This window comes from Heterocephalus glaber, unplaced genomic scaffold, assembly GCF_053883595.1.
Source record: "Heterocephalus glaber isolate CG9 unplaced genomic scaffold, H.glaber_assembly_v1.0 deba00000470, whole genome shotgun sequence".
Taxonomy (NCBI): Eukaryota; Metazoa; Chordata; class Mammalia; order Rodentia; family Bathyergidae; genus Heterocephalus; species Heterocephalus glaber.
The window spans coordinates 9396136-9418417 of NW_028258145.1; the positions used below are offsets into that span (position 1 = coordinate 9396136).

The following is a 22282-nucleotide window of genomic DNA, read 5'->3' on the forward strand; positions in this document are numbered from 1 at the left end:
CTCAGCCCCCCGAGTGCTGGGATTACAGGTGTGTACCATTGTGCCTGGCTGTGGAAGTCCTTTTTCATGAGTGTCTTTACAAGTTGTGATCAAAAATTCAGTGAATACTGCTGCTGAGTGCCATCTAACTGATAGGAAGCCTTGTAAAAACATGACAGTGTGTTCTAATCCACCTTATCCACCAGATCTGGCATCATGCAACTTCTGGGTTCTCCTGAAAATCAAAATGACCGTGACAGCTCCACATTTCAAATTGATTCAGGGCATTGAGGCAGCCAGGACAGCACAACAAAAGGCACTCAGGAAAGAGAACTCCAGAACTGCTGCAGAAAGTGACAGGAATGGTGGGATGAGTGTATTAGGACTAAGGGGAAGAATTTTGAGGGGATTAATTGCAATATATCTTTTACTGCAATAAATTTTTTAAAATTTAAATATTCACCGTACTTGTCCATCACACTGCCTATGCTCTAAATGGTTCACATGAACCATCATCTAGCTTTGGTTCCAAACTAACTGACCCACCTCTCACCCTGCTCACCTCCTTGGAGAAAAAGACACCATAGTCCCACACATGGTTCTGAAAATGTGGCCTCAGCCAGCTTCTCCAGTGCCCCAGAGATGGCAGGAACATTGAGTGAGGTCTCACCCCAGCTCGGCCCTGAGGAGCTGTGATGTAGGGCACATTCCTCAGTCTTCTAAGCTTCGCTCCACCAACCAGTGTGTGACTCTGGGCATATGACTGCCCTCTAAACTTAGCAAGTTAATGCGTCACCGACCTCAGCAAGGTACCTGGTGACCACTGTGATGACCGCACAAAGCCATAAAGATGAGGAGCCTGTTCTGGGCCAGGCACAGGGACAGCACAACTACTAGTAGTTTCTCCTTTCAAAAGGCTTGAATTAAAAATTTTTAATTATGTTAAAAAGCACATACCATAAGATTTATCATTCTAGTCATTTTTAAGTGTACAGTTCAGCAGAACAAAGTATAGTTTCCTGGGTGTGCAACAGATCTCTAGATCTCTTCCTTTTGTAAAACTATAGCTGAACACCCATTAAACAGTGACCCCTGTCTACTCCTTACCCAAGCCTTGAGCAACTACCTCTCTGCTTGATCAATCTGACTAATGTAGGTCCCTCACACTTCTGGGATCACACTCTGCATAGTATCCTCCAAGTTTATCCATATTGGAAGACATATCAAAATGTCCTTCCTTTGAAAACTGAATAAGATTTGATTGTATGTGTGTAGCACAGTTTTGATATCTATCCCCCATCATTAGACCCTTGGGTTGTTTCCACCTTTTATCTATCATGAATAATGCTGCTATGAACATAGGTATGCAAGCGTCTCTTCAAAATCTTGCTTTCAATTCTTTTGGGTATATGCCCATTTGTAGGATTGCTGGATAATATTCTTTACTAGTTTTCCTGTTGCTGGGCCAAAATGCCTGACACCCACAACTTAAAGGAGGAGACTTTTATTGGGCTTGTGGTTTCAGGGGATTCAGTCCATGGTTTTTCTGGCTCCAAGGCAAGAAGATCATGATGGAAGAGTGTGGTAGAGCAAAGCTCCTTAGTTCATGGTGGCCAGGAAGCAGAATGGGAGAACAGTGCTAGAGAGAACCAGATATAGACCCCAAGGTTGCACCTCCATGACCCATCCAGACACACCCAGAAGTATACTTTCCTAATGCCCTGGCCAGCTTAAAAGCCAATCAAGTTGACAGTCCAGTTTAACTGGCACATTATGATAATACTGTCGTCCATTTGTAATTTATTTCTATTTGTATTTTATTTCTATTTTTTCTGTTTTAAATTTTATGAGAAACTTCCGTACTATTCTCCATCATGGCTGCATTATGTTACATTCTCACAACTGGGCACAAAGGTCCCAGTCTCTCTACATCCTCACTCGTACTCATCATTTTCTGGCGGGGGTTGGTTGCCATGGTGGCATCCTAATGGGTGGTGGATGGGGAATACTCCTCATGGCTGGGATCTGCATCTGGTGTGATCAGCGGTGTGAAGCATCTAACTCACGCTCCATGCCCACTCACTGATCTTCTTTGGGGAAATGTCTACTAAGTGCTTTGCCATTTTCAAATCAGGTTATTTGCTTTCTTCTTGTGGCATTTTAAGGTTCTTTACATATTCTGAATACTAGCCCCTCTTTAGGTGCCACAGTTATGAACCGTCCCTCCCAATCTGTAGGTTGCCTTTCACTCTCTTGATGGTTTCTTTTGCTGTGCACAAGTTTTTAAGTGTGACACGACCCCATTTACCTGCATTTACTTTTGTTGCCTGTAGCTCAGTGTTGTATTCAAAGTAATTGTTGCCAAATCTGCATCCTGAGGCTCTCCCCATGCTATCTCTTAGGGGTTTTACAACTTCTGTGCTTATGCTTCAGTCTTAGGTAGCAGTTGTTATTAATGTAACCATCATTACTACTCTATAATTGTGGCTGCCCACCGAGGGTGCCTGCCATTGATATGGAAATTTAAGTGCTTTCTATGATGCATTTTAATCTATTAAATACTGATTGTGTTCACTCATTTACAAATCTGTCTACTAACCTTGGTAGCGGGAATATAAAAGAGGTAGGAAGGTGTGATGCCTTTCTTCAAATAAACTCCAGTTCCCAAGAGAAAACACCCACCTTGCACAGACTCCAGCTGGGGTGGCTGTGCCTCCTTCCACAGTTGTCTCAGTCCTTGCTTGTTCCTGGCTGGACGTCCTCCCCTGTCATTCTGTGCCAGACACAGAGGTGCCACTGCATCGATTTTAATGTAAAAGACATTCCCATTGGGGATTTGAGCAAAACGAAAGGGCTCTGCAGAAAACTCACCAATTGCAAAGGTTTGTGATGCTGGGATGGGGCCTCAGCTTTCTGAAGCAGTCGGTGGGGACAGAGAAGCCACTGTCCCCACTGCATGTGTGCAGGTGCCACCTGCAGAATCCTGTCACAGAGCTAGCCCAGGGCATTCCTCTAGAGACCCCTCTGGAGTCTGCATAGTCCAGGAGACTGCAGGGCATGGACCACAGCTGAGGTCCTCCTGTTCCTGACCCCCTTGCTTTCTGGGGCTTTTCTAGACCAGATGAGGATATCTGAACCCAGAGGAGGAGCAGTACCTTCCGGCAGCCCACCAGGGAGAGCTTAGCCGGGGACACTGACCGCTTCCTTCCTATAGGGGCCTGGGAGGGGCCTGAGGTATGCTTGCTCCAAGACCAGCTCCTACATGCTGAGCTCTCGGTGGCCATTGGGGACGCTGCATGCAGAGCTCAGGTCCTGGCTGCCTGTTCACTGGGTAGCAGCCCTCAGGCTGTACCCTTCTCCAAGCCATAGTGGTGACCTCCCAGTTTTCCCAGCACAGATCTACCTCCCTCTGGAGAAGCAGCTATGAGTGCTGTCCCTTCCTTGGCTTCTCTCCACGTCAGAGTGTCCAGACGTACTGGGAAGGCAGGCTGGATGTCCACCGCCCAGGGCCCGTGTCCTGACTTCATTAATGGGCAAACAAGGGATGCCCGGCCCTGGACTCACAGAGTGGCCTGAGTCCCCTTGTTTGCTGGGGACTCGAGAACCGTTTTGACTCTCACTACACAGATGTCAGTGAGACGGTGCCCACCCACACCCACAAATGCCTTGGGGAGCTGACATGATCAGCTGCTTCTTACAGTGACACTGGGGACGGCAGGTGTTTACCTTGTCTTCCAGGGTCCCCCAGAGACAGAGCCAATGGTGTGTGTGAATGGGTGTGTGTATGTGTGTGTTTGGGTATTTTATGGAACTGCCTCCTGAACAGGCTGGAGCTGCAAGGGTGAGGTTTCACGGCAGCCACCAGGCCAGGGACACAGGGGAGGCTCAGTGCCCCAGCTCAAGTCCAAAGCCAGTGGGGCGGGGCCCTCCTCCACAGGGGCTCAGTCTTTTCTCCTAAGGCCTTTGCTGCCTGTGCAAGGCCCAGCTGAGGGTAGAGTCTGCTGAAGCCAGAGCCCACTAAATGCGAATCCCATCTGGTCACCTTTCCAGTGACATCCAGGCTGGTGTTGGACTAAACACCTGGATGCTGTGACCCGACTGAGGGTTCTCCTGTAATTACCATCACCCTTGCTTGGTGAGCAGGACTCCTTCCCTACAGTCCCCTACAACCCATTCTCCGGCCCCTCATGCCTCAGCGGGAAGAGCCCAACCCGTCCCTGGTTTTCACAGATTTCTCACAGAAATGGCCCAAAGATCAGCTTCTAAGACTTTCTCTGGAATGCACACCCCCACCCAGTGAGCCTGACCCATGCACCAGCTCACTGGCTTTCCGTGTCTGGAGAGCGGCTTAGCCCCAAGTGGTTTCCTTTAGCGTCCCTGGAGCCTGGGCTGCTCTGAACCAAGGCACTGAGGGCCCAGCTCCAGGCCCAGAGGTCCTCGCCGTCTCTCTCTTTTCCTGCATTTGCCAGCCCAGCAGGACATGGGAAACAGGTGTCCATCTCAGGGTGCTCCCAGGCGCATTCCCACCAGAGGACCAGGGCCGGCAACACAGCAGAACAGCTCACTCCTCCTGTTAATTCCTCAGACCCACAGTCACAGAAGGAAACCCTGTGGAGTGAGGTGTTCACTGGGACAGAGCTCACCTTATGTGAAAGGGAAAAGAACCCTAAACTGCCCCCAAAACAGGCGTTGCAGAGCCTGAGGCTTTTTAAATCTCTCTTTATACCCTAAGCTCTTAGTCCTGGACGGGGTAAATTTCACCCCAGCAAACAGGACTGGCACTGCTCTGTGCTCCAGAATTTTTGACAGGTGCCTGATCCTGTCCCCACTCCACCAGGCAGGGCCTATGGAGAGTCTCAGCCCGTCCCCTCAGTCCGGAGAGCACCTTCCTCCCTCTCCAGCCCTGTTGTCCACACCCTTCTGACAAGACAGGCAGGGCAGAGATCTTTCTGCCTCTCTGAAAGGTCAGGGACAGTGGCCCCAGAGATTAGGTGCCCCAACCAGGGCTCTAGGAAGGCAGGGGCATTGTAGGGGACAGGGAGAAGGGGTAGGATCCAGAGTGGTGATAGGCAGAGTGGGGCAAGACACAGGGGCCAGTGACCCCAGGCCCTGCCTTTCTCCACCCGCTGAGACTGGAGAGGTGTCTGCACCTGACCCAATTCCTTCCTTCTCCCTCACACCCTAGTCCGCAGCTGCCATTTCCCACTCCCTCCCCTCTGGCCAGCAGGTCTCAGGGTAAGCAAACTTCAAAAAGTGAGAGCAGCATGTGCCAAGGGCCAGCAGCAGCAGGGAGCAGGTGTTTGAGACTTGGTGTGGCTAGAGGAGTTGAAGATGGAGAGAAGCAGGGAGGGGCCTGGATGTCTGGGCTAGAGTGGGTAGTTCTTGTCTACAAGTGTTCATCAAAGTATCTTCAGTGCACCACAGTAAGAGATGACTCCTCCTTACACCACACTCAGGACCCATGCAAAAGCAACATTCCCCATGCAGTGCACTGAAGACACCATCTATGCCACTCTGTTTGAAAAGTGCCAGCTAGGATAGAATCAGTCGATTCTGCCACCTGTTCACACATCTTTACATACCTGTGTATATCATGGTAGAGGCTGAGCTAGATCCAAGGTCTTGGGAGCCACTGGTGGGTTTCAAGCAGGCAAGGGACCTGGTCTCATCTCCTCCATGGAAGGGCTGATGCTTCAGCTGCAGCAGAGTGGACAGCAGTGGACATTTAAGGGGAGACCCTGGAGCCCTGGGTGTTGGGTCTGGTGAGATGAGTAGACCCCAAACAAAGTGTTGGCAGTGTGGACAGAGAGAAGCAGGTCAATTGTTTATGATGCCTGAGATGGAGAATGGGTGCTTGGTTGGGGCTTGGTTGGGGCTTGGTGGGGGGGCGGGCAGAGAAGTCAGAGTGACCCCAGTCTGCTGTGGTCCGTGGTGCCTGCTGTGGAGACACAGAGTGGTATGGGACCCCCTGGAGAGGAGTCACTGAGCTCTGTGGACTTGGGGCATAGCAGCAGCCTGTGGCCTTGGAGGAGAGAATTGTGGAAGACACAGACAGACTCGGCCTCTCTAAGGTCCTTGTTCAGAATGAACTTCGCCTCCAAATGCAATCCAAGCTGTTGTTTTCTATGCAGTCCAGACTTTCGGGTAACATGACTCAAAGGAGGTTAACCCAGAACAGGTGTGTGCTGGAGCTTGCTGTCTCCAGAAACCTGACCAAGCCAGCATCATGGTGGACTGCAGGGCCCTGCCTCCTGTGATCTGAGCTGCTCACCCTGCAGCAGGGCCTCGGGTTCAGATGGTTCCCATCTCTGCTGCTTTGAGCTAATGCACACCTCATGCCGAGGAAGGCAGCGTGCAGTGTTCTGTGGTATTGGGAGCCAGGCGATAAAATGTGTTGGGAATTATTAGAAGTGGGAGCGGCTGGTGCTGAGTATTCTGGCCCTAGGTTTAAATTAGTAAGCAACTTCCTTGATGAGGAGTAGTATTGGATTCCATTCCCCAGATTTACCAAAGGCCTTGGCTGCTGTCCAGACTCCGCCTGAAACAGCAGGCTCTGCCTATGTCCCCCCACAAGCCCACCATGTCCCCTGCTCCCTTCCTACCCATCACATCCAGTAAATGGGAACCATGTACATAAAATGCTCCTTTTTTTTTTTTTTTTTTTTTTTTGGGTAACAGGGATCAAACTTGGGACCTTGCGCTTGGGAGGCAGGCAGCGGAAGCACTGAGCTAAATCCCCGGCCCTATCCTTATTTTTTAAATAGACCTTTTTCTTATTAGAAAAATAAGACATGTTAATGGCAGAAAGCATCCAACAGGCCAGTTAGCAAAGGAAGAAAAGTAAAATAATTCATCTGCTCAGCAAATGTTCTCAGAGGGGTCACTAAGTTCCAGAACCTGGGATTGGGGCAGAGAGGGCAGTGAACAGAGCCCACAGGACCTGGTCTTTGCAGTTAGCCCTACACCCCCTGAGGGAGGAGGGTGCCGCCTTGTGGTGGCTGGGTGTCCACTTTTGAAGCAGGACTCACAGGAAACAAGGGGCCCAGGCCCAGAGGGCAGGGAGAGCAGGAACAAGGTACTAAGGCAGGAGCTGGCTTCAGGCCCAGGAGGAAACCCAAGTGCAGATCAGAGTGAAGGGCACGGTGGGAGCAGGGGAGATGGCACAGTCAGTGAGGATGCCAAGTGGAAGGCACTCAGAGAGCTGTTGGCAGTAGTGCCAGCTTCATGCCTGCTTCCAGTGAGTGTGGAACCCTCAGGGACTGGAAGGCCAGGGTGATGGAGCGGTCTGTGTGCTAAGGGCAGTGGGGTTGTCACTCCTGTGGTGTCCCCCAGCATGGTGCTATGTGAGGCCTTCCAAGGCCCTGCCAGCCCCCAGGCAGCCAGCTGTGCATCTGTCCTAGAGGAGAAATCACTTCTGTCCCTGGGTCTAGGACACTCAGCCACAGGCCTTGGGAACTGTGGCAGCCTCAGCTTTGCATCCGGCCCCTCTTTGCAGGCCTCCTGTGCCCTCCCAGCCCGCTGCCTCTGGAGTCTGATCACAGGCTACTGGGCAGCAGGGACACCCTCTGGGATGTGTCACTAAGCAACCATAGCGTGTGTCCTTGCACAGACAGTGCACAGATAGCCAAGGTTCCCGGGCCACCACCGTGCAGCTGGCTCAGGCACTGAGTGACTAGCTGACACTGGCACAACAGGAAGCATCTGAGCTGGTCTACAAGGAGGAGAGGGACAGGAGAATAAGGTAGAAGTGGAAAGAAGGTACTAAATACTGTACTACAGGTACAAAACTAATTTTTCTTTCTTCAATAATAAGTTAACCTTAGCTTACTGCAAACTATTTTGATTTATAGGCTTTTTAATTTTTAAAACTCTTTTACTTTTTAAATAATAACAGCTTAAGTCACGAATGTGTCATACAGCTGTACCAAAAGATATTCTTTCCTTATAACCTTATTTTGTAAGCTTTTTCCTATGTGGATTTAAAAAAATTCTTTTAAACTTTTTGGTTAAAAATCCAGACACAGACACACATGCTGGTGAGACCCATGCAGTGTCAGGGTTGGCCACATCACCGTACCCCCTTCCTGTCTCATCTTCTGGGAAGGGCTTCTGGGCAAGGACCCCACAGTGCTGTCCTCTCCTGCAATTCCCACCTGAGGCTCTGCATAGGTGACCTTTCTCAGCAAGCAGAGGAAGCTCTATAGTAACGATCAAGGCACAGCACAGGAAATACGCTAACAGTCACTGCACAATTGTCATAACCCAGTACTACACGACACCCACTGTGACAGAGCTCTCCATTTACACGAGCTATGTGCCGGGCGTGTGTTCACACCTTCACACAGGCGTGAGGGGCACGGCTTCCACAGCACTGGGCTGTTGACAGGAAGATGTGGGCTACGTCATGATCTTTGGGGTCACCACGGTATAAACGTGCTTGTGTCACGGACCTGGAGCAGTCATGGTTGTGGAGAAACAGAAGGTGGTCAGGAGGGCGGGACAGGGAGGAGAAGGCGGTGGTCTGATGGGTACAGAGCTCTGGGTTGAAGGAGGAAAACGTTCTGGAGGTTGCTTGTGCAACAGCGTGAGTAAGGCTTACAGGACTGAACTGCACAAATGGGTAAGATGGTACATTTTATATCCATTTACCACAACATTTTATAAAGTAAAAAAATATTTAGGACATTTCAATGTGCCTTGTCAGTTTGAGTGTCCCTTCCCTGAAATGCTTGGGACCAGAGGTATTAGGGGTTTGGGAAGATTTGCATGTACACAATGAGATATCAATGCTGCAACCCAAGTCTGACTATGAAATTCACTTATGCTCCATATACGTTTTATGCACATAGCCTGAAGGTCATTTTATACAATACTTTTAATAATTTTGTGCATGAAACCAAGTTTCATGGTATGGAATTTTGTACCTGTGGTGTCATATTGGTTCTCAAAATATCGCCACTTCTGGAAACTTACAGAGGTCATGGGGCATGGGCTCCGACTCTGTGCCCTCGGAGCAGTGAAGCGGCACAGTATGAGATGGTGAGAAGTTTCACAAAGCATTTAAATGCCATGCCTTTAAAGTGCACTTGGTACCTCACACCTTAGGACCTGTGTACCCAAAGCTGGTTCAGACGCCCCCCAAATCCAGCATGATGTAGGACGGGGACAGAAGCTGCCCTCTGCCCTGTAAATACCCCTGCTCACCCTTGATCAACCCCATGATTGGCAGGATATTTTCTCAATAGTTAATCTCCAACTCCATGTCACAGAAGGAGAAACTGAGGGTGAACAGTTCGGAATGTTTCCCAGGTCACCAGGCTAAGAAGCAGAGCATGCCCACAGTCTGGATCCCAGTGGAGGCCATGGGGCTGACCTGATTCCTAGGGCCCCTTGCCTCCGCATGTCACTGGTTATTGTGGCTTTGTGGTTTGTGGTTGGTACTTTGGTGGTTTACTTGGGCAAATGAGTCAAGCTTGTCCTGTTCCCTACCCACCGATACCTGCTACCTGGGGATTCTGAACATCAGCGCAGGCCAAGGCACGAGGACTGATGCAATCTCAGCAACATTTCATCTGTCTCAGGAAGGTGGCCCCTTCCTCACCTTTCCTCCATATGTCCCAGGGACCAGTAGGAAGGTAAGGGTTGTCAGTGGAGGGTGCTGCTGCCACAGTCCCAGGCCACCATCAGAATGGTCACATTCTGAGTTGGTATTAGGAATTCGTTTTTGGAAAATAAGTTAAATCCACTGTTTAAACAATTCAGTCCATTGACTGCAAGAAGATATTAGGGGTCTTTACTAGATGTTGGAAATTTCCACCAGGTGGGTTGTAGTGATTGTTGCATAGCATTTTTAATGGATTAAAAGTAATTTAATTAAAGATTACAGTAGGAAAATGTTGATAACTAAATTTTACCTCAATAAAGGTGTTAAGTGTTAAAACATCATCAAAAATAAGTTTAACGGGCTACATAAGCTGTGTCTGAAATAGCATATTTTTTACCAGACTTAGATAATGTTTTTAGTTTGGTTTCCTTTTCTCCAGAATTAGGATATAAAATGTTAGGAAAACTGCAAGAAACAGAAGTTTCAAAATCGGGGCCAGGGATTTAATTCAGTGGTTCTGTCGCCTGCCTGGCAAGCATAAGGACCCGAGTTTGATCCCAGTACCAAAAAAAAAAAAACAAGAAGAAGAAGGAGGAGGAGGAGAAGGAGAAGAAGAGGAAGAGGAAGAAGAAGAGGAAGAGGAAGAGGAAGAAGAAGGAGAAGGAGAAGGAGAAGGAGAAGAAGTTTAAAAATCGGTTTTTAAAGAATCCAGGTGAAAGGAAGGGATGTGCAGCAGGTGCGACCTGGGGAAGGAGAAGGAGCCCCTTTCTGCTGCCTGGGACATGCAAGGTGCTGGTGTCAGGTTTTCTCCTGCGGGAGCCCCAGCTGTGGGAACTGCTGGCCACATGACTCGGGACGCCAGGCGGTCTATGGGAAGAACTGCAACTTTGGCAGGTCTTCTCTTTCCTAACCTCTTGAAAATGTGCAAATTGTCTCAGATTTTACTAAAATACTGAGCTATATCCATTTTTAAATGTGTACATATGCTGCATGTCTGGAGCACAATCTTCATAGATGGTTTAGGAACTTAGAAACCTATGCCTTACATACAGCACCTCTAAATTAGTCAAGTGAGGAGATGAAAAGGCATCTTTTACAGTGAAGTGCACAGAGGAAAGTAAGGACCTCTGGACACCAATGCCCAGCAACTGTGTCCTGATGGAGGCTCCCAGGACAGGAAAGGAGAGAAGGCAGAGGGCGCTTCCGGCTGCTTTAGAAGTTGCTGGACTCCCTGCTTTTCCCTCTGCCTTCCTTCAAGCACAGAATTTAGATGTGTTGTTGCACTTGCTCATCTGGAAATGGGAGCAACAGGACAGTGCCCTCCATGTCTGCAGGTGGTGTGCACAATCTTGAATTGAACCAAGTGTGCCTAAAAAGTATTTGGAAAACGTCTCATAGGTGTGTATGGACTATGCACAGATCTTTTTCTTGTCATTGTGCCCTAAACAATGCAGAATAACAGCTATTTACCAGCCACTGGTGTTGTACCAAGACTCACAGGAAGATGATTGGAAGTATATAGCGGACATGTGCAGCAGTGTCAGGGTCACACCCACTATGGGGAGCTGGAGCATGTACCTCCGTAACACATCATGTCCTCCCTCCTCCCCAACACTTTGTACACTTTTAGGTGATGTTCAGATTCTAGGTATTCTCTCTGCGTCTTTGTTCAGTCATCACCTTCTGTCTAAGCAGAGGCCTAAAGGAAGGGTTCAGGTTAGCTGTTTGGGGTGAGTCTCCCCACCCACGGCCCTCAGCCCACAGATGGGATGCTGGTGTCTGAGCCCTTGGCCCGACAGCTACAATCTGGTCCTGTGGTCAGTCACTCTGTTAGGCTCTGCAAATCATTTCCTAAATGGTTCTGGCTTGCAAAGTGTGGGCAAGTGCTGCAGTTGAACAAACTGATGGGTGGTGGCCGAGTCCCCACCTACCCCGTGCCTCCCAGCCTCGGATCCTGCATTCTCTGCAGTTGGCAATTTTGATGTCGGTGGGGACAACAGGCCCGGCCATAGCCTGTGGTACTGATGGGAGTGGGGGGCCGAGTGGGAGGATCTGGGTTCCTGGGGACAGGGCCACCCTTGCAGGGGACCCAGGACCTGACCCCTCCTCTGCTTCTCAGCAGCCAAGAGGCAAGCGGTTTCCTCAGCCTTGAGCTTCCTGCTGTGATTCACTTCCCACCTCAGGCCCAAAAGCACCAGGGTCACTGGCAACAGAAAGCTCCTAAACCGGGAGCTGAAGTAACCCTCTCCACCTAAAAGTTGATCATCCCAGGTGTTTGTCACAGTGAAAGGGCAGCTCTTCCCCATTTGGTTTAGAAGTGGCTGCGAAAGCCCCACAGGCCTGAGGGTGGCCGTGATAGTGATACCGTGTCCTCACACCCTCCCCCACATGGTCCTTGCCCACTTCCCTTGTTTTTACCTTTCCTGCTCTGCTGAGAGATGTCCCTGCTGCCATCCACAACCCTAGCTCCTTCCTGATGTAAGAGTCAGAAAGGATCCCACTACCTTGGCATCATTATTCTTGGCAGTTCTTGGGTTTCTCTCATCCCCAGTAAGTGACTGAGGTTGAAATATCCCATCTGCTTGAGGGTGTGCTTCAGAAAGGCAGATTAAGGTTCCAGGTGAGGACAGGGGTGAGCTGTTCCCACAGCACAAGGCTGGTCCTTGCCTCCCCATCTGCCAAGATCAACTCCCTCGATTTGGCATTTTGGAGCCAATATGTTCTTCTGGAGCAGGAATTAAAACCTGGCATCACAGGCAGTAGCTGGTTACCTGAGGCAAAGTAAAGACGAAGGAGAAAGAGCCAGCAAACCCACCACCATATAGCAGAAATAGAGAAAGCAGAGAGGGAGCAAGTTGTACTGGGTGTAGAGACATAGATGGATGATAAATAGATAGATAGATGGATGATAGATAGATAGATAATAGGATAAATAAATAGATACAATAGATTGGATGGATAGATATAATACATACAATGGATAGATGGTAGGTTAGATGGATAGACAGATAGATAGGAAGGATGGGATGGATAGATAGATGATAGATAGATGCAAACTTATATGTGTGCATGTTATTCTAAACCTGATCACTGAGATCACTGGACCTGCTGTTGTGAAAAATAGTTCCAAAATAATCACATGGCGCCTGTGAGGGATTTACTCCCCTGTCCATGGTGGTGGCCACCCTGGGAGCATACTCCACACCCACAGGTGGTGCCCTGCTCCAGGACACCCCAAGCACAGCCTCAGTGGGCCAGCAAATGCAGAGACCCCTGCACACCCCAGCAGGCAAGTCCCTGGTGCTCCAATGTGAGACTAGCCTGGGGTGACTCCCCAGGGAGCCCTGGTGGCTCCACATGCAGTTTTGCCTGTTTAGGGAGCAGAGTAACAGGTTGCTTGACTCATCCTCCAGATTTTGAATCACTGAAGCTCAAGTTTTAATTTTCATCTTGCTTTTTATTTTTGCAGTGCTGTCAGACAAGTGCCCCACTACTGAGGCACACACTGGCCTGAAACTCAGGTTCTCAAATCCAGAAGGCGCATATGTGTGATTCCAATTTAAGGCTGTTTGTCCCTCCATTTGTATGGTGGGGCCAGGGGACTGTCCTTGTGTCCATGCTTGCCAGTACCACAGATATGACATCATCCTCCCCAGCTGTGACTCTAGCCACACACTGTTCTCCATCTGGAGCCTAGGACCAGGTGCTGGTTGCAGCCTCTGCTCTGCTTTCTGCTGTCCTGATCTGGAGCTGGTCAGGGATGTCCCTTGGCTTTCCTAGCATACAGTCATGAGGATAGTTCTGAAAGACTGGCTCATGGTACAGAGGGAGGCAGCAACTGCACTGGAGCTACTTAGAAACCTGTTATGCTTAGATCTAAAATGCTTCATCCCCAGTCTCATAGGTTCAGAGGTTGGGCTTCTGGAAGACCCTTGGATTATAAGGGTGGTAAACTCATCAATAGATCAATCCACCAATGAGTTCATAGCTGAACAGGCAATACAAGGTGAGACCCAGTTGGATGAGATGGGTTACTGAGGTGTGCCTTTGAAGGGCACATCCTGTCCCTGACCCTTCTCCCCACTTCTGACTTCTCCTCTCACTCAGTTTCCTGGCTACCACGAGGTGAGCAGTTTCCCTCCACTATGGTGTTTCTGCCTTGGAGTCAGTTAACTGTAGACTAAACCCTCTGAAACTGTGTATCAAAACTGTAGATGTCAGGTATTTGGTCCCAGTGATAAAAAAGCTGACCAATACAAAAAAATTTGTTCCAGGAGTAGTGTCATTGCTGTGACTACACCTGTAGATCATGTAGTTCAGAAGCCTTTGGAACAGGCTCATGGGAGGAGTTTGGGACATTCTGGAGAACTTGGCTGGAGAAAACCTACAAAGCTGTAAGCAGAGCCTGATGACTGATTCTGGTGGGAATTCAGATGACTTTCAGGCTGATAGGAACACAGACAGTAAAGACTGCCTTCATGAAGTTTCAAATGGGAATGAGCACTCTATTGGGAAGTGAACTAGAGGCCATGTGCATAACATTCTGGCAAAGAACTTTTCTATGTATCATTTATGCCCTAAAACTCTGTGTGAGGTTGAGTTTAAAAGTAATGGACTCAGTTATCTGGTGGAGGAAGTTGGAAGACAGCACAGTGGCTGTGGCAATGGTATTGTGGCTTAACTTTTATGTATTTGGAGCAAAAAGCAGAGGAGAAAGATCTGAAAAACTTGCAGTTTGGCCAGAAAAAAGATGTGTGTAAAATTGCAGTCAAAGAAAGTGTGGCTGCTAAAGACATTAGTGCCATTAAAAAGAAGCTGGGTACTTTCCACTAAGACTATAGGAAAGGCTTGAATGTATCTCAGAAATTGGCCAAACCCTACCCTGGTATAAAAGGGTAAATACCATTGAAAGATTTTGCTTTGAGAAGGGCCCCAGGCATCCTGGTCACTCAGCATACCTAGGGAAGCCTATCCCCTAGTCCAGCCATCCAAAAACTCAGAGCCTATTGTGACTGGGGTCCAAGTAGACCTGGCTATTGCTTGAGCTGGTGGCAGAACTTGGTGTCATCTATGTGATGCTGGTCTCATAGGTGTACAGAACACAAGAGTTATGGTGTCATGGACACTAATTTCAAAGGAAGGCCCCAGAGGCCAGGTTATGTGTGACAAGGGTCAGAGTCCCTGCCGTGAACCCTGGAAAGAGTGATGCTTGAAGCCATGGGAGGGAAGTTGAAGCTGCAGTGGAAACTCCAGGAAGTTGGAGGTGCCATGAATGTGGAGCATCTATCAAGGAAACCTTCAGGCAATGAGTGGAGTCAGGTCAAGAGAGGTCAGGTGGGCTGCAACCAGCAAGACCATAGAGGTAGAGCTGCCCACACCCTCAGGAGTTAACATGTGACCACCATATGACCCAACTGCTGGTCATGGGGCTACAGGACTTAAGGACTTACCCTCCTGGATTTGGGTCTTTAGCCTACTCCTTTCTATTCCCCTATTCCTCCCTTTTGGAATGGGAATGTTTACCCTGTACCATTGTACTTTGAGATTATGAAACTTGTTTTTTATTTTTACAAAGGTCCACAGCTAAGAGTTTGCCTTGAGTGTCAAAAGAAGCTTGAACTTGGACTTTTGAAAAATGCTGAAACTGTTGAAATTTTGGGGGAAGGGGTTGTTAAACTTCTGATAACAGGCAGGGTAGTTGTGTTATATTAAGCAGAATTACAAACTTACTATTGTCTGTATTTGAAAATTGAGTATAGTTTAAGGAGATGTATCTGGGTATGAAGCTGAGCAGGAGTGGGATGTGGTGCTTAGGGAGGAGTGTCACCTTGATTGGCTTTGGGATCTGCCCTGGGGATTGCTGGAGCACACATCTAGGTGTGTTTGGGTGGGTCATGAAGGCCTGGCCTTGGGATCTGTCTGGTCCCTTGTGCCTTCCTCTCTAACACTGATGCCCCAGAACTAGATGCCACTGATGCCACAAACTAAGTATCTTTGCTCTGTCACACATTTGGCCATGATGCTTCTGCCTTGGAGCCAGCTAACCATGGACTGAATCCTCTGGAACTGTGAGCCAAACTAAACCTCTCTTCACTTAAGTTGTGGGTTTTGGGTATTGTGTTGCATCAAAGGGAAAACTGACTACTACACTATGCCATTGTATCTCTGAAATATGTATTTTGCTTTTTTATTTTTATAGCCACTCATAGCTAAGAGTTGCTTTGAGTTTCAGAAGAGACTTTGGACTCAGACTTTTGAGAAACACTGGAACTGTTGACAGTTTAGCAACTCTTAGAGATGGATTGAGTGCATGTTGACATAATGAGATGAACATGTGCCTTTGGGGGCCTGGAGTGGAATGTTGTGGCTTACATCTAAAATGTTCCCCAAAAGTCTCAAGTGTTCAGACGTGGGATTTTTGGAAGGTAGTTGGATCATGAGGGCACTATACTCATCAGAGCCAGCATATAACAGACGTTGGCTTATCCCAGGCTTCAGTCAGGTTGCTTAAAACTTGAGTTATTACATCAATGTTTAGTATATAGATGCAAATTACAAAGTACATACTTTCTGAGTCCATAAAAATACAGTGTGGATTACGTTTTCCTGGACCAATTGACAAGGAATAAATGACACATATGAATATCCTCTCTCTGCTCCAGTGTCCCTAGGCTACCCCAGGGATGGGTCCAGGACGCCCTGCAGAGAGACCAAAATCCCTGGATGCTTAAGTGCCTTATGTAAAATGGCATGGTATTTGCATAAAAGTTATGTCACCTTGTTGTGTACTCTAAAGCCTCTCTAGAGTATTTATAATACCTTATATGTTGTAGATATTGTGTAAGCAGTTATTGTATCATTGAGAGAATGACAAGGAAAACAGCCTGTAGATGATCAGTTCAGTTGGTTTCTCTGAATATCTCCTATCCTCTTTGGCTGAATCCATGGATGTGAAATCACCTAGCAGTGTGTTGATTTCTACCTGTCCAGTTTACACATTGGCCCTGCTCAGCACAGCTGAGAAAGACTAACCCCATCCTCTTTCTCTCCTGCCTGCTCCAGGCTGCAGAGTATGCACACAGGAAGCAGTGGACACAGTCTGTACCCACAGAGGGATATGACCGTGATTGATGAATTGCAGCCTCCAGCTGCTGAACCCAGTGGAAACGGCTCTTCCTGACCAACCCGACTCCCAGGAGATCCACGGACATCTGAGAGGACAATGCAGCCAGTGGACAGACAGCGGGAACTCCCCAAGCGCTGAAGGGTGGCCCTGCAACCCTCTCCATTCCTACCCTCAGGCAGTCCCCACAATGGCCTGCAATAGCACCACCTTCCAGCCCTATGAGCACCTGAAGCTGAACGTGAGCAACGCCTCGGACTTGGGGGCCACGACACTGTCTGCCCCACTCAGGATCTCCCTGGCCATCCTGATGCTATTGATGATGGTAGTGGGCTTCCTGGGCAACACAGTGGTCTGCGTCATTGTGTACCAGAGGCCAGCTATGCGCTCCGCCATCAACCTGCTGCTGGCCACCCTGGCCTTCTGTGACATCATGCTGTCCCTGTGCTGCATGCCCTTCACTGCCGTCACCCTCATCACTGTCCACTGGCACTTCGGGGACCACTTCTGCAGGCTCTCAGCCACGCTGTACTGGCTCTTTGTGCTGGAGGGCGTGGCCATCCTGGTCATCATCAGTGTGGACCGCTTCCTCATCATTGTCCAGCGCCAGGACAGGCTGACCCCACACAGGGCCAAGGGCATCATTGCCGTGTCCTGGGCGCTGTCCTTCTGCATCGCTGTCCCCTCGCTATGGGGCTGGACAGTGGTGGAGGTGCCTGCTCGTGCCCCACAGTGCGTGCTGGGCTACACCGAGCTCCCGGCTGACCGCGCCTACGTGGTGACACTAGTGGTGGCTGTGTTCTTTGTGCCCTTCGGTGTCATGCTCTGCTCCTACCTGTGCATCCTCAACACAGTGCGTAAGAACGCAGTGCGTGTGCACAACCAGTCAGACAGCCTGGACCTGAGACAGCTGACCCGGGCTGGCCTGAGGCGGCTGCAGCGGCAGCAGCAGGTCAGCTTGGACTTGAGCTTCAAAACCAAGGCCTTCACCACCATCCTCATCCTCTTCGTGGGCTTCTCGCTCTGCTGGCTGCCACACTCTGTCTACAGCCTGCTTTCTGTGTTCAGCAGGAGCTTCTACTACAGCTCCTCCTTCTACACTGCCAGCGCCTGTGTCCTGTGGCTCAGTTACCTCAAGTCGGCCTTCAACCCCATCGTCTACTGCTGGAGGATCAAGAAGTTCCGTGAGGCCTGCATTGAGCTGCTGCCACAGACCTTCCACATCCTCCCCAGAGTGCCTGAGCGTATCCAGCGGCGGATCCAGCCAAGCACAGTCTATGTGTGCGCCGAGAACCAGTCTGCAGTCTAGGGCATGGGGCTTCCTGCAGCCTGAGTCTTCGTCTATGTTTTGTGGTGCCTGTTTAAGCACAAAAGTACTCATGTGTCACCTGACGGGCTCTGGTACCCAAAGTTCAAATTCTGGCAAGGTGAATTCATTTTGTTTCTCATTGCAGAAGAACCATGGCTGGTCTGGTGGGAGCTGCAAGGTCATCAGGAACATGGGGAGAGGGCTATGGGTGGGCAAAAAGCTAGGAAAGGGCAAAAGGGAGGTGGGCAGGGGAGGGTGCTGCTCGTGGTGTCCATGGAGCCCCTCACACCCCCTATGCCAGTTTCTGACCCCGGACACCCATGGAGGGTTCAGCCATGTCCTGGGCCATCATTCATTCCATTTGTCACCAGCATTCTTCCGAGTTACTTAAGGTTGTGAGGTCTGAGGTTTCACACAGGACTGTTTACATTGGTCAGATGATCGTTCCTGACAGTGCCAAACTACCTTTCCTAAAAAAGGAACACTGGGAAGCAGAAGGGGGGAGCCCTGCACTTCAGGCCCTGGTGTGACATGGAGCCTGGAGTGGCTCCACATGTGGAAGGTGCTCTGGCAGCTCAGCTGCAATGAGAAGGCTTCCTGAGCACTCGCCTGGTCCGTCACCTGGCCATGCCCATCCCTCTGCTCTCTGCTGCTCCCATCCTTCCCAGCATTCTGGACACCATACCCTGGGACTCACCCACGAGCAAGTGTCCACAGTGACTCGCTCTGTTTACATGTTTCTTTGCACACCCCGGGGGCTCTAGAGCCTTGGAGATGGCCGAATCCATACCAGCAAGGGTACTGCTGCAGGGGCAGGACAAATAGAGCCCATGGGCTGGGCGGCCCCAGGTCCCCATGGTCTCTGCTTCTCCTACCTCACTTACACCCACTGCTGGCTACTGTGGGGCCCCGTATGGGTTGGGATCCAGGAGTGCAGCTGCCCAGAGGGTACCTTTCTTGAGTTCTACACTCAGCCACCCATTGCCACTGCAAGCTTCTCATTCTGGGTGGTGACCCCTTGAGCTCTCTGCCCAGAGTCAGGTCTGAAGAAGGTGAGACATAAAGGAGAAGCCCAGAGAATGCGGCACCAGGTCTGACTCCATCAGGAACTAGTTGGGGTGACCATGTTTTTTTCACCTCCTTTTTCTAGGTCTCAGTGTCCCTATTTGCCAAGCAAAGAAGCTAGTCTAGATGACCTCAAACTGATTCTAATATGGATTATTTTTTTTACCATCACCAGACCCCTGTGTTCATTTATTCATCCATGCATTGAGCATGTATTAAGCACCTTCTGGATGTAAGGCAATCTGGGGGCAAAGGAGGACTGGGGTGTGGACTGAGTCCAGGGGCAGCATCGAGAAGTCCATCCTGCTCCCCTACCTCTTTCTTTCCAGCTCCCCATTCTTACAGCTGTGGTGGTTGAGGACTGGTGGTGGAGGCAAGGAGGGTGGGAGACAAAGACAACATGATTTACCTTACTCTCCACCCAGGCAGGGCTCTCAGGAAGTAACTGATGCCATCCTCTATAGCCAAGATGGAGGAGGACCAAGATCTGTCCTATAATTCTTGTCCCAAGGGCCCTGGCAAAAGCAAGGTTTGCCTACAGCTCTTGGGGACCAGGTTCCAGTGCACAGCGGTGCCAGGAGTGTAGCCAGGCCCTGGGGGACCACACCTGGGCACTTCCCCTCCTGACAGCATTGCAGAGAATTGCTTCAGAAATCACAAAACTGAATGAATGAAGGTACCAAAATTTACATCAATCCATGTCTTGTGATCTACGTTGGACAGTATTATATATGTTTCAAAGTAATAATTTTGTATATATTTTAAATAAAGTATTATTGCCTTTTCGGTGTATAAGATCACATTCTTGCCAAAATTTGTACCAAGTCCATGAAGAATCCAGTGCCTAACACTCCTTTAACGGTTCACTCAGGCTGCTATAACAAAATGCCTTCAACCAGGTAAATTACAGCCAGCAGAAGGGTATCTGTCACCTCTCAGGAACCTGGGAAGGCCAAGGTCATGGCAGCTGCAAGTGTGATGCCTCAGGGCAGGGGCTGCTCCCATGTTCACAGGTGCTTCTGTGTTTACAGGTGGTGCTGTGCTCACCGAAGGGGCTCCCCTGAGCCTTCTCAAGGCCTGGTCACCTCCCAAACCCCATCCCTTAGTATGATGGTCTTGGGATTGGGTTGAGCTCGTGTATCTTGGGGAAACGCCAATACCCTCCCACAGCCACTCCTGAGACAAAAGGACTCCAGGAAGCCTAGATGTTATGAGTTACCAGCAAAGCCAGAAAGCCCAAAAGATGTCATAATGCAGGAACAACTGGAGACCAAGCGCAGGGTCACAACAAGGGGCCACATTTCATTTTGTTCCTTTTTGTCTCGGCCTGCTATGGAACTTGGGCAGTGAGCTGGTCAGTCTTCATGCCTGCCCACCGCCTGAATACTCTCTGTGATGCACCTGCATGACTTGGGCTTCCTGAGATGCCAGCTGGTGCCAGTTCAGGGTTAACTATGGCCCCAGCCACCTGGTACTTCACCCCAGGGTTTACCCAAACCCTGGGATCTGTGCAAAGTCAGGGGGCCTCACACCCAGCTTGTCCCTGTTGGGGCCAGGGGTACAGGTGGAGGACAGAAAGCTGCCATCATGGAGATACCCTGTCCTGCACACAGGCAGGCACCCAGGTTCTGGGAAGAGCCTCGAAAATGAGACACAAACAGGGCCACACGCTGGAGGGCTCTGGAATGGACCCTTGGCAGATAATATGATCTGCAGGTGCTCGGACCTTTAAAGTGGTGTGGTCTTTGCAGAACTCAGGCTCATCCTCTGGGACACTTTAAATCATCTCCGGATAACTTAGCCCTAAAACAGTGTAACTGTGGTCCAAACACCTGTCACTCTGCAGTGTAAGGCAACAACAGAGCCTGGACACATTCAGTACAAAGAAAATGATTCTTGAATAGTGTCTCCCATCCCTGCCTGGCTGAATCTGCAGATTCAGAACCAGAGAGAGCACAAAGAGGGCTGACGGTAACTCTTAGAGGTGTTGTGCTAATTCTAACAAACCCCCAAAACCTGCCACCTTTTTCCCTTGAATCATGGTCTCCATGGTTGGGACAAAATAAAAGCAAAGGTTCACTCCTGTGTTCTGAAAACCAAGACCAGTAGTGGAGGTCTAGATGGATTCCTTACTGCTCTGAGCCCTGGTGGCTCTTGCTACTCACAGCTCAAAATGCTCGCTGCTTGGGGCAGGAACCCTCCACACAGAGTGTGTCTGTCTTGCCCTGTGCCATGTGCCTTGCACCCCAGTCCTGCAGCTTTGGAGAGCCCAGGGGCCAGGCTCAAGGTCTTCTGCAAACTCAGTGATCTAGAGGGGCTACTTTGTGCTCTCATAGGGCAGTGCTGCACCCGCCTTCCTCGCCTTTGAAACAGTACAGTCCTCCCACCCAGAGCACCAAGGAAAGAATAAACTGAGGGCTGGGGTGTGGCTCAGTGGTGAGCACTTGCCTAGCATGCATGAGGCCCTAGGTTCCATCCCCAGCACTACAAAAAATTAAATAACACACAAACTCCTTCTGAAAGCCTGTGTCATCTGTTGGGGGCTGGGCATGGCTCACATGGGGCTCACATGAGGCTCACAAGGGTACAGCACTTGCCTCACATGTGTGAGGCGCTGGGTTCCATCCCTAGCACCACTACACATACAAGAAATAAAATAATGTATGTACAAGATTGCGCCCAAGGCTAGGCCCCCAGCAGATGCCGCAATTTTGAGGCAGTGATTACCACAGGTGTACCACTTAGCTGCATCACTGCCAGCATCTGTCCTCTCTGGGCAAGGGTGGAATTTGGAGTTTAATTTACTAGAAGAGTGCCCAGAACTTGGAGGAGCACTTTACTCTAACATAGACCTATTTATTAGAACGGACATTACTAGGTCTACAGGTGAGCAGCCCAGGGAGGAGACGGGCTGGGCGAGATGTAAGGGAAGGAGCACTGTGCTTACTGGCCTCTCCAGGGCCCACCCTCCTGGACCTCGCCTGTTCAGCTACCTGGAAGCTACTGAGGCCAATCCTTCAGGATCTATGGAGGCTTCAATGCATAGGCACAATGGATTGCTTCACTGGCTCTTGGTGATCAGCTCAATCGTTAGCTCCTCTCCCCTCCCTGGAGGCTGGAGAGGGGCTAAAAGACATCCTGTAATCTGGCCCTGGTCTTCTAGGGTATCATCCCAGTCCTGAAGCTACCTAGAGATCCAGCT

At 49.7% G+C, this 22282-nt stretch overlaps 1 protein-coding gene across 4 annotated transcripts in view; it reads left to right on the plus strand.

The window, feature by feature from the left end:
* The window catches only part of Gpr45 (G protein-coupled receptor 45), a 53495-nt gene extending 34355 nt beyond the window's left edge, over positions 1 to 19140 (plus strand). For all 4 annotated transcript variants that reach the window (XM_021258138.2, XM_021258140.2, XM_021258139.2 and 1 more), the window contains one exon: positions 16646 to 19140. In XM_021258138.2, the coding sequence (XP_021113797.1) occupies positions 16714 to 18015 (1302 nt within the window). In that variant the 5' untranslated portion in view covers positions 16646 to 16713 and the 3' untranslated portion in view covers positions 18016 to 19140. The remainder of the gene's footprint in view (positions 1 to 16645) is intronic.
* Positions 19141 to 22282: the final 3142 nt, after the last annotated feature.